This window comes from Borostomias antarcticus (genome assembly GCF_949987555.1).
Source record: "Borostomias antarcticus genome assembly, chromosome: 1".
In the NCBI taxonomy this organism is placed as follows: Eukaryota; Metazoa; Chordata; class Actinopteri; order Stomiiformes; family Stomiidae; genus Borostomias; species Borostomias antarcticus.
Window position 1 is genome coordinate 21428974 of NC_140234.1, and position 12500 is coordinate 21441473.

General features: G+C 45.5%; 1 protein-coding gene across 2 annotated transcripts in view; it reads left to right on the top strand.

Moving 5' to 3' along the window:
• The window catches only part of erg (ETS transcription factor ERG), a gene marked incomplete at both ends in the record, with an annotated part of 40646 nt that overhangs the window by 12186 nt on the left and 15960 nt on the right, over positions 1-12500 (top strand). For both annotated transcript variants that reach the window (XM_084446409.1, XM_084446410.1), the window contains one exon: positions 11208-11428. In XM_084446409.1, the coding sequence (XP_084302535.1) occupies positions 11208-11428 (221 nt within the window). The remainder of the gene's footprint in view (positions 1-11207; positions 11429-12500) is intronic.

Below are 12500 nucleotides of genomic sequence, written 5' to 3' on the forward strand. Positions count from 1 at the left end.
TACTTTCCAGAACTCACAAGTGCATCTTCTTTCTAAAACAAGTGACTAAGAGCATAATCTAGTGCTGAAGGCAAAGTACAAGAATAGCAATCTAAAGTACAGTGCAATACAATACAATACAATAAGTGCTTAGGAGGGAGGATTGTTGTAGTACTTCTTGAAGAGATGAGTTTTGAGCCTGCGACGAAAGATGGGCAGCGACTCTGCTGTCCTGACATCAGTGGGCAGCTCATTCCACCACTGCGGGGCCAGGACAGAGAAGAGCCGTGACCGTGTCGATCGACCGCAGGGGCCTCGGAGTGACGGGGCAACCAGTCGCCCCAAGGTAGCAGAGTGTAACGGTCAGGAGGGGGTGTAGGGTTTGACCTTGGCCTGGAGGTAGGAGGGGGCTGTTCCTTTCATTGCCCTGTAGGCTAGCGCCAGAGTTTTAAACTGGATGCGAGCCGCTACAGGGAGCCAGTGTAGGGAACGGAGAAGGGAAGTTGTGTGGAAGAACACCAGACAGGGTTGCTGTTGTGTGACGAACCCTCAAGCCGAGATTAAACCACCCAATAGGCCACTCCCTCTGGGATCCGACCATACTGTACCTGGATCTGGCGAGACCACCGGTCCCTGGTGGGCAGCTGCACCAGAACACGATGCATGTGAACCACGCAGACCACTAGAACAGGGAACTTAAATGTAGCCTAGTTAGGAGAAAAATATGAAATGCAATTCTAGATCTTGCAGCATGATCTTGGTTAAAACAACCTGATTTAATGCAAATTCAGTTTCAATTCTGCACTGTGCATTCTTCCATCACATGCACAGCTAATTCCTAGCATCCTGTGCACTAAGAGGGCTGTAGAATCCATTAAAGTTCTACTCACAAACAGATTAAGTCAAAAAATATCATTTTAAAAATGTGTATTAGAAATGTTTGCTTGCATGTCTGCTATGACAAAACAAAATGTTTATATGTGTTTCTGTATGACAAGGTAAATACAGTTGGTATAAATAACCCCAAAACTCCCAGTTTAATCCCATTAATTCCTATTAATTCCCATTAAATTCAGTTAATTCCCATGGAAGTTTCCAACTTTGAATATTCCTGGAATTTTGCAACCCTAGTACTACAGTATGTCTGTAGTGTTTGTGTGCGTGTGTGTGATTAGTATATGTAGTGTGTGTGTGTGTATGTGTGTGTGTAATCAGTGTTGTGGGTCCGTGCGGGTGGATCACGGGGTGTGTTTGGACAGAGGTCAGGGGCAGGATGTACCGCGCTGCTGTCTGATTTCCTCCTCCCCACTTTCTCCTGGTCTCCAGCTCCTTATCTGGCCGGCTCAGCTTGGCGAGCCCTCACCTCTCCTCCTCACCCCCCAGGACCGTCAGCATTCCTCTCTCCATTCACCACACACTCATTCATTGTGAGAACCTATCTGTGTGTGTGTGTGTGTGTGTGTGTGTGTACTGTATGTGCGTGCACATGTGGCTGTACAGTGTTTTAGCTGAACTCTTACCTGTGGTTGAAGTTGGACTTTGTGTAACTGAGAAGGGCTTTTATACTGGATGACTACAGATTCTATCCACATTGTGACTTAGTAAAAGAAGGCGGTTGAGTTGAGTGACTTAGAAAAAGAAAGTGGTTGAGTGACTTAGTAAAAGAAGGCGGTTGAGTTGAGTGACTTATTAAAAGAAGGCGGTCGAGTTGAGTGACTTGAAGGCGGTTGAGTTGAGTGACTTAGTAAAAGAAGGCGGTTGAGTTGAGTGCTTTAGTAAGAGGTGGTTGAGTTGAGTGCCTTAGAAAAAGAACGTGGTTGAGTTGTGAGCTGTAGTAAAAGGAGGTGGTTGGGTTGTGAGCTGTAGTAAAAGGAGGTGGTTGGGTTGTGAGCTGTAGTAAAAGGAGGTGGTTGGGTTGTGAGCTGTAGTAAAAGAAGGTGGTTGGGTTGTGAGCTGTAGTAAAAGAAGGTGGTTGGGTTGTGAGCTGTAGTAAAAGGAGGTGGTTGGGTTGTGAGCTCGGGGCCAAGTCTTACCAGGGAACAGGACGGCTGCCCCCCCCTGTTAGCCCTCCTGGGGGGCCGCTGCAGGCGAGCGTGGCAAGTGTGACTCTATGATCAGACATCTGCATCCTGTCACCGGTTTTAGTTCGAGTAACACACGCACATACGTACACGCGCGCGCACACACACACACACACACACACACACACACACACACACACAAATAGACACACACACACACACACAGATACACACACACACAAACACACACACACACACACACACACACAAAGACACACACAAATACACACAAAGACACACACACGCACAAACACACACACACACAAACACACACACACACAAACACACACACACACACACACACCATTTTGCACCTGCCCCCTGTCTCAGTGGAGACTACTGTAAGAGCTCTCTTAGTAACACTCCCCATCTCCCACCTCCCTCTAGAACTTCACCCCTCCTTAAAATCTAACACACATCATCAAGAATAACAACATTGTTTTTAGCCCTTCTTATCTCCTCACTCCCAAATATCCTGTTTCTTAGAGTTGCAGCGGCCAGAACCAATAGAAACCTCTTCCTGCTATTGGCTGACTTCACTCACAATCTCATCCGCTCCAAACAACGCTTAGTAGCTAAAACCTCCACTAGCTTGCTGTTCATAAAAAAAAACAAAAAAACACTTGAATTCACATCAGTGCATTTTTGCCAGGACTCGAAGGTCCTGATCAAAAATGGCCAGCACCATCAAGGTAAGGATATTTTTGTGTGTTTTCACAAGGTTTTTAAGAATTTTGTGGCAATTTTGCTTCTATTTCAGCATTGTCTTTAGTTTTGTGGTATCCCTCTGAAAGTCAGTTCAAGTAGGCAAAGGGTAACACCCTTCGCGGCGCAACAAGATTTCCTATTGCGCTGCCTTGCAAATTTCCTTTCTCCTATTCAGATGGTCTGCATGGTTTCAAAATATTCAGGGTATTGACTAAATCTTCAAGGTATTGACTACATCTTCAGGCTATTGACTAAATCTTCAGTGTATTGACTAAGTCTGGGGTTCCGTTGATTTGAACACAGGTCATTTAAGATGGTTCCATCAAACAAAACAATTGAATTTTTTTACTCACAAGTGTAGTTTTTTGTAACTTTCGTTATATATTTTTAAATTGACTCGAAAAAGTAGATTTTAAATTAAATTACTCAGTAAAGTACAACAGTTTTCAATCTATATGTCTTATGGGGGCCACTGGCCAGCCATTTGAGATTACTTTAAATATATTTTAGAGCTTTTTTATGCTTCAGAAATCAAACAAATATTTTGACGCTATTTTCATTAAATAAGTAAATTTCATCATCTAAAATTTTTCAGAAATTACGAAGTTGCTTTTCTACTTGTATACTGTATCATGGTATAATGAACAAATACAATTTTTTTATTAATTTATTCTTCCTTAAAAAAATACTTCCTTAAAAACCCAGCCTGCAAATCCTGCAAAGACAGCAGCCGTGTCTGTTAGATTATGGACTGAAGTGGACAAGTCCACACATTTGTCTCCCCCCTCAAACCAGCCGTTGGGGGATTCGGTGTCACCTGGAAACCTAACTGAACATGATGGCCGTGGTGATTGCCAGGCAGAGCACAAAATACGTTCACAGTCAGGGCCTAAACACGGCATGGCTGCATGACATAATCAGCTGTCCTACTGTACTACAGTCCTGTAAACACCAGGGCTCTGGAGCAGAACCCTGATGTTTAGAGAGAAAAGCCTGCTCCTTTTTGACCCATGCTATTGTTGCGTTGGGGTTGCCGTGGTTGAGTTGGGGTCTTGGGGGGAGAAAGGGAGTGTAACTGTTTATACGCTCCCAGTGTGGCTTTGTGTGTAGAAACGCTAGCAGTTTATTCTGCCTGCACTTTTTGGGTTTCATCTATCAGCCTCCTTCTTCTCCTCAAACATTTCCCAATGTGAATTTGGACAACTGTGAGACTTGTGGCTCACCTTTTGATATGCACGTAATGTCTGCCGACTCTTGTACCTTTGAAGTATCCAAGGCCTTTGCACAACCTCATTTCCACTGTCGGTTCATCTAAAAAGATTTGTCAGTTGTTTGAAGGCTCTGAAAACACATTAGATGTATGTATTGTATCATTAACTACTGAGGTAAACACAGTCAGCTTTTTGAAAGAGCTTCACGTGGAGAGCGCTGCGTCTGTTACAGCGGCACTGGTTGATTGGGTAATATAGTTTGGCCGCATTGAGCAATGGAGACAGACTTAAAACGCTGTGTCATGTTGTTTGGTTCTCACAATGAAACCGAAGCATGATTGAAGCATGTCATGTGGAGAAGGACACTGTCAGTCAATGGTCTTTGTCCCCCCGCCCCTGGAGTCGAATTGAGTTAGTAATTTTCTTAGTATTATCTCAGTTCTCATGAAGAAATGTTCAGAACTTGAGGAATATTGTTGTCTAGACACTGTTTCTCGAGGGCATGTTCTTTGAACACCCAGAAAGCTGGACAAAATGACAATGTTGTTCTACAACCACAGCCTTGGAAAGGGGTCTTGGAACCAAATATGTTTTTCCTATTTGGTCTGTGAGCTTCAACGTGGTAAATATGAGAGCAATGCACAAGAGTGCATCATGAAGTCTAATAGCTCGTTACAAGACTGTGAGTGAGCATAGTCATTTTCTCAGAGACAGAGATAGCAGAGATGTTCTCCAAGCCCAGTATATCCACCACCTCAGGTTGTTTGAAGATAAACAAAACAGTTCATCGTGTCATAGAAAGAAGTCTAACAATGCCAGTGTATGAGGAATATGCCTGGGATCCATGAAGTTGTGGCCAACCTCTACACTGTAGCTGTGTGTGTGTGTGTGTTTGTGTGTGTGTGTGCGCGCGTGTGCGCGCGTGTGTGGTTGTGTATGTGCGTGCACATGTGGCTGTACTGTATGTGTGCGGTTGTGGCTTTGTGTGTAGTTGTGGTTTTGTGTGTGTGTGTGTGTGTGTGTGTGTAGGTGTGTGTGGGTGTGTGGGCTGGAACAGTAGCCAACCTTAGTCCCTGACCTGTGGAAATACAGCCATCATTTTTTTCAGTTCCAGAACCTCAAAGCTCACGGTGGCTGTATCTGCTAAGGACATTATCATCTCCGAGTTTCACACTGGTCTGCAGTTTCACACATCATAAGATCCGTCTCCCACGACACACACACACACACACACACGCACACACACACCAGGGCTGAGTTTCCCATGCCTGAGGCATCATAGCGCTACGTTCATCGTAAGCTACGGCGTTCATCGTAAGCTAAGGCGTTCATCGTAGCGCTGCGATGCCTCTGGGAAACTCAGCCCAGTTTCGTTTCATTCCACAGCGTGTGCACCTGCCAAATCAAGACGCCGGAAGTGATTCATCATTGGGCCTCAGCCCTGGAACGCCCTCTCTCTACCGTGTCCCATTTCAAAACAATTAGCTTTTTCCTCAAGTCTGATCTGTGTATGTGAGTGTAGTTCTCACAGAATTCACTCCTCTAAACTTAACAACAACAATTTTGTGGGGAAAATAAGGCATTAACGATTTCCCTGTTAAAAAAAAAGATTTAAAAACAAAAAAGTTAGAAATATTGAGGGGAACAATTGTGCTTTCTACTAAGATTGTCCCTCTGTCCCCCCCGTCTCCCACGGCCAGGCCTGTGTGGCGTCCATTCTCGTGCTCGCCTCTCGCCTGACCAGATGGAAAACAGTGAGTCTTAATTGTTGGAACCAGGGAGGCGGCTGCTAAAACAACATCCAGAATGGGTGCCCCCGATGGCAGGAGGGGGGAAGTGCAGGGGCCGTAACCTCGCCGCTAACGTTCCTGTGAGGTTAACTACCTGACGTCCTGTCTGTTCTCTAACGGCTGGGAGTGCTCCCCTCTCTCTCCCGGCTCTCTCCAACCCTCCATCACTTTACGTCAACCCTGTCATCCCTTTTTCCTACATTTCTCTCTTTCTCATTCTCTCTTTCCCTTCTCTTGCCTGTCGTCTCTACTGCCCCTCTCTCTGGCTCGTGCGTTTCTCTGTTTGCTCTCGCTCTCATTTCATTCTTTCATCTCATCTCACTTTCCTCTCCTTCTCTCCTCTCTCCTTACTCTCTCGCTCTCTCCTTCTCTCTCTCTCTTCCTCTCTTTCCCTCTCTCTCTCTCTGTCTCCTTCTCAATCTCTCTCCCTCGCTTTCCTACTCTCTCTCTCCCCCTCTCCTCTCTCTCTCTTCTCTCTCTCCTTGTCTCTCCCTCTCTCTCATTTTCTCTCTCCCTCTTCTCCTTCTCTCCCTCTCTCTCTCCCTCTCCTCTTTCCTCTCTCTTTCTCTCTCTCCCTCTTTCTCTCTCTCTCCTTCTCTCCCTCTCTCTCTTCCTCTCCTCTTTCCTCTCTCTTTCTCTTTCTCTCTCTCTCTCTCTCCTTCTCTCCCTCTCTCTCTCCCTCTCCTCTTTCCTCTCTTTCTCTCTCTTTCTCTCTTTCTCTCTCTCTCTCTCTCTCTGTCCCCCTCTCCTCTCCCTCTCTCTCTCTCTCTCTCTCTCTCTCTCTCTCTCTCTCTCTCTCTCTCTCTCAACAATTAGGAATGCTGATGACCAGACGCCTCCTCTTGTGCCCCCCTCCCCCCCCTTCTCTGATATCTCTTGCTATCTGGAACTTTCAATGCAGGAAGTGCTGGGAGCGGAGCAGCTTCCTGTCTGCAGCTCCAGCACAGTGCATCAGCAGCTCTGCATGAATGACTCCACCAGCTCCCATTGAAATGAACCAGAGGGATCAGGGACACCAGTGCTCTCTTGTCAAATGATTCACTTAAATATCCTATTATGGACTACAGAGATAGATGGCACATAATGGCCGACCATGTAGGCAACATCTCTCAAATGATTTATCTACTCTACTGATAGTCATGTCTCTCCTATGAAGTATTTAGCCCATGTTTAGTGCTCTCTAAACGTTCTTAGCCAATAACATTTTCCAGGAGCTTGCTTGATCGTTTCGTTGAGAGAGGTCAGGGAAGCTCACTTTTTTGCCCCCTGGGTGAAACTGTTTTTTTTGCTTCCTTCTGGAATATATAGGGGTAGGACCTATGTCCACCCCCCCATTGCTCTCTGTGAAGCGCAGTGTGTTTCTCTGTGTATGAAATTAACTATACAAATAAAGTTGGATTTTATTTGATCTGATTTGAGCTGTGAAACATATAGGGCCCAATCTTGCAAAATTGGTCAAATTCTGCACCAGGGAAATTCACATGGTCACATTAGCGTGTGATACCTGTAGTGCTTCAGTACTAGTAGTCTTTCAATTTGAGTTTGACGCTGATGTAATTGAGCTAGCTGACAGCGCAGGGGGAAACTTTTAGAAAAATGTAGTTTTGGAAAATGTTTTTTAATTTACAGAATCGTTTTAGCGTCTTTTAAATTTTCAGCACAGCACAGTGCATACACTCAGTGCAGTGTGGTTGACTGTAACACTACCAAGATCTATTGCGGGACCATCCAGAACAATATATTACTGTGAAGGTTATTAAATGTGATTTACACACCATTACATGAGGTGAAATTAACTGTGCACCATACTTATTTTCCACTTATATAAAAGCCCAATATTTACAGTGGCAATTCCAAATAAGTGCCTCTTAGGGGGGCTTGGGTTTTGATTTGAACCAGCTGCCCTCTGGTCACTGGTTCATTCCTCTTCCCAGAAGACCTTTCAGCTGCCCGTCGGGAGAGTGTCAGCCAACGGTGCTTGGCTACATGCTAACAGACCTAGCGCTAACGCAGGACCTCCCTGAACGCGTATGTCTCTATGACTTCTCAAACAGACAACGAGACGTAGGAAAACCGAGTTGAACTCTCTTCCTGGTCCTAGGTTCGTTTTCATTGGCCACAGATACCAAAGGTTGTGAAACAATGTCTCTCTTTTCCTCAGAGGAGAGTAATGGCCCATAGAGGGAGGCTCAGTCCTGAGGATAGGGCCATGAACCTGGCCAGATGTTTCTGGGGATTCGCACTAATTTATTTTGAATCAAACGTGACATTTTTCTGCTTCTTTTTACCATTTGGTGTTGATGGAACATCTTACAATTAAGGGAGCTCCGATTTTTGTCTATGAACTTTGGTCTCTGGTCTCTGCTTTTCGTTTTTGTTTTCATTTGGCTTCATCTTATGTTCATTGTGTTCCATTGGAGATTTTCCCATGGTTTTCCATTAGTGGTTTATTACCAGACTCAACACAATAGATTCCGTACAATTCCTCGCTGTGGTGTTAATCAGCACCACTATCTGCAATCTGCATAGCGATTGGTGATGGAAGCGCGTTCGGGGCGATCGGTTGGTCTGTTCTCGCTTTGATGGCCTTTTCCATAGGATCAAGGTTCAGGAAGTGTGTGCGATGGACCATTAGCTGTGAATGGATGCCCTTTTGTTATGTTTGGGTTGGACCGACCCTAGAGGTCACCTACAGTATGTGTATGAATCCCTCTTACCCTCTATGTATCTCTCTCTCTTCTCTTTCTCTCTTTCTCCTCCACTCCCTCTATCCCCGTCATCTGTCACCCCTCTATCATCCTCTTCTTGCTCACTCCACCCTTCTCTCCATTGCTCCCTTCCTTTGTCTCCACACCCCTCCCTCCCTCTCTCCGTACCTCTCCCAGGTGTGGGTTAGCGTGCCATGTGGTTCACAGCTGACCTATCAGGGAGGACCAGTCCCCACCGGATTAATCTGGTTTCCACACCGTTTCCTTTCCCTGCTGGCTGATTTGAGGCCTGCCTCTTGACCTGTCACCAGACCAGGGCGGTTCACTCAGACCGCAGACGTTCCAGAGGCACTCCTACTACTTAAGTGGAGTGTGTGTGCGTGTGTGTGTGTGTGTGTGTGTGTGTGCATGAGAGAGAGAGAGAGAGAGAGAGAGAGAGAGAGGTGAACGAGAAGGGGTGAGGAGCAAGGGCAGAGAGGAGAGAGGGGTTTTGAGAAACACCTCCTCTGATGTACCGAAGGCAAGGGTACATCTTCCGTCCTAGAGAGAGACAAAGCCAGAGAGACAGAGAGGGAGACCTACGGTATAGGTTACGAGAAGGACAGAGAAGCCGGGAAGTGGAAGGTTTTACAATCTCAGCTCGGCTGCGTTTGACAAGGTTGCGACCCCGGCCGAGGTCTCGTACTCTGGCACTGCGAAGAACAATACTGGGAGAAATGCTTGTCACCGGGGTTGTGGGTTACAATCCGGATGTGTCATAGAAGGGCGGCGATTCGTCTTTAGAGATGAATCCGAGAAAGGACTTCAAAATCAAATGGATTCCTTGAATAAGGGTGTGACAGATTGGATTTCAATAGCTTAAACAGCGGGAAATAAATCCCTTCCTCATTGCTGACACTCACTGTTTAACACTATTTCTTAGTATTGGTACGCAAGATGTGATCTTTCTTGGAGGGCGGTGTGGAGTCTGGTTAGAAGTGTGGTCTCAGGGAGGATATCCAGCGATGAGATAACCCCTTTATCAGCGTGACTGTGGTCTCTGCTGCAGCTTTCTTACATCACAACTAACCATCCTCCAGACTGTGTTTAACTCTAAAGTATAAGGTATTCTAGCCCCAGAGCAAGACAGCCTCGGCCAAATTGGACATGCATGGTTGTATGTTCAGCTGCTCTTGGACAAAATCCAGTTTGTTTACTCTAACATTAGAATATATCATCGCTTGGACAAAATTATGTTCCCCCCGAAACCCTCTCATTACAGTACGTTATTGTGTGTTGGGAACTTGGCTTTTACATTTCAGCACCACTGGAAGTGTAAAACATTTTTAAAAAGTTGAAGCTCAATTCTGTTTTGGGAACCTTTTATAATGTCACGACCATCGAGTTGTACTTTATGAGAAGTCGGACGTCTCTCACTCACGCCGAAGCGAGCTTTGGGCGGCCGTAGCGTGCTAAGGGCCCCCCCCCCAGAACACAGACAGGGAAGAAAGACACCCCTGGAAGGAGCGAGACCCCCGAGGAGGACCGCTCTCTCCTCTGGACGGTATCTCCAGCTGTCTGAGTCACCTCAGCCTCTGGAAGTGCCAGGATGTGGCCATTGTCCTGCGAGGCCAGCAGGTTGAACACTCTGTGCCTTTGCTGCTTTTAGGGGTCCCTTGGGTTACAGTAGCACCGGCTACAGTTAGTGAATGATTCTTCACTCTGGTGAAGTTAAATTTGTTCAGTCAAAGTTGTGGCTTGTAAGGATATTTATAATACGTACGATATAACATTGCAGTGAGAATAGTTAAGTAGTGACTTAGTTCACAGATTTTGGTCAAAGTTTGGTGAGACTGTTATATATGGATATGTGTGTAATACATACAGCGATGGTAGATGTCTCGCTGCCCCATGGGTTAATCATAACATGTTTAAGTGCATCTATGCTATAATTTAACCCAGGTTAATGAAAGTGAAACTGGAGTACTTTTACTAGCAGCAGAGTAATCCCTGTAATATGAGCGGGCTGGTTTTCAGGTCTTTTAAAGGTCACTCCGGTGACCATTTTATATGAACACACAAGGAGGCATTCATCCGGCAGCAATCTGCTGTCGTATCCAACACACGTGTGCAGAGTTTGGGCTTAAAAATATAGACTGCTCTCAAATTACCAGCAATTTTCAGAGAGCCTTAGGATTTCAATTCAATCATTTTTGATGGATGCCAAAATCCCTAGTATGTACTGAATCAGAACTTGAAGCCAAATGTAACTACCTACAAATACTTTATTTTACAACTCCCCCTATAGATGATCCACAGTATATACTGCATACTACAGCAACTCTATCACCAAGCACTCAGCTACAGTAACTATCCACTAACCCTAACCCTAACCTTACCTTACCCTGTTGTGTCATATCTATTTAAATTTAAATTGGTTTATTTTACCTTTATTTAGCCAGGGGAGGCCATTGAGACTAAGGTCTCATTTCCAATGGTGCCCTGGTTACACAGCATACGTCATAATCATATAGAAAAACATCATAAACATATGCAGTATAAACACCATAAACATCATCAATAACAATATTAAACGGTAGAAAAACAATAAAATCACATTCATACATTTTACACGTTTAAATACCATGACAACATGATCCAAAGCATACAATACACAGACCTCCACCCCATATTCCTGTTGAAAGTGTGTTGATAATTAAGAGTGTTGGCTAACAGGCTCCTCCCATACAGGAAGCGCTGTCGGTGGTGAGTGAGGACCAGTCGCTGTTCGAGTGCGCCTACGGAACGCCCCAGCACGCCAAGCCAGAGATGACCGCGTCCTCGGCCAGCGAGTACAGCCAGGCGGCCAAGCTCAGTCCCAGGGTGCACCAGCAGGACTGGCTGACCCAGCCCCCCGCACGGGTCACCATCAAGATGGAGTGTAACAGCAGCCAGGTCGTCAACGGCAACAGGTAACGGGACGAGGGGCGGTGCCGCCCGTAGACCGATCGGATTTGTTTAAACTCACTCCTGTATTTATCGGGTCGACGCGCTGTGGAGTTGTTCGCTTTCTGGTGGCGTGGCTGGCTGGAGGCATGTTTGTGGGAGGCGGTCACGCATGTTTGTGGGAGGCGGTCACGCGTGTTTGTGGGAGGCGGTCACGCGTGTTTGTGGGAGGTGGTCACGCGTGTTTGTGGGAGGCGGTCACACGTGTTTGTGGGAGGCGGTCACACGTGTTTGTCAGTCAGAAGACCTCAGATTAAAGAGAGGCGTGAGTGAGGGTGGAAACAATACTGATGAGCAATGGAGTGACACCTGTTAGACACACACACACACACACACACACACACAGTAACACCTGTTAGACACACACACACACACACACACACACAGTAACACCTGTTAGATACACATACGCGCGCGCACACACACACACACACACACACACAGTGACACCGGCACCACACGTTTAACCATACTGGCGCTTATTGTATGATATAACTTTATAAAACAACATCTATTTTTTATACCTGAAAATTGTCTTTCTATCTCTTTTCTTCTCTCCCAAGCATGTATGAGGGTCTTCAGTTACATCACCATGAAAGGTACAGCTTTAGTAAAGCTTAGGAGCTATTGATACACTATACACCTACTGTAGTCAGCCCATGCGAAATAGAATAGAGTAGAATAGAATAGAATGTCTTTATTGTCATTGTGCCAAGGTACAAGGAAATTAAATTAGCTTCAACTTGAGTGCGCCGGACAACAGACAATATCACAGTGTGCGGACAACATCACAATACACAGACAACATCACACAATAAGAATATAACAGTCTAACCTCACACATAATATACAGACAACATCACAATAAGAATATAACAGTCTAACCTCACACATAATATACAGACAACATCACACAATAAGAATATAACAGTCTAACCTCACACATAATATACAGACAACATCACAATAAGAATATAACAGTCTAACCTCACACATACTATAAGCGCTTGCATAAAGGACCACTGGCCATTTACTGAG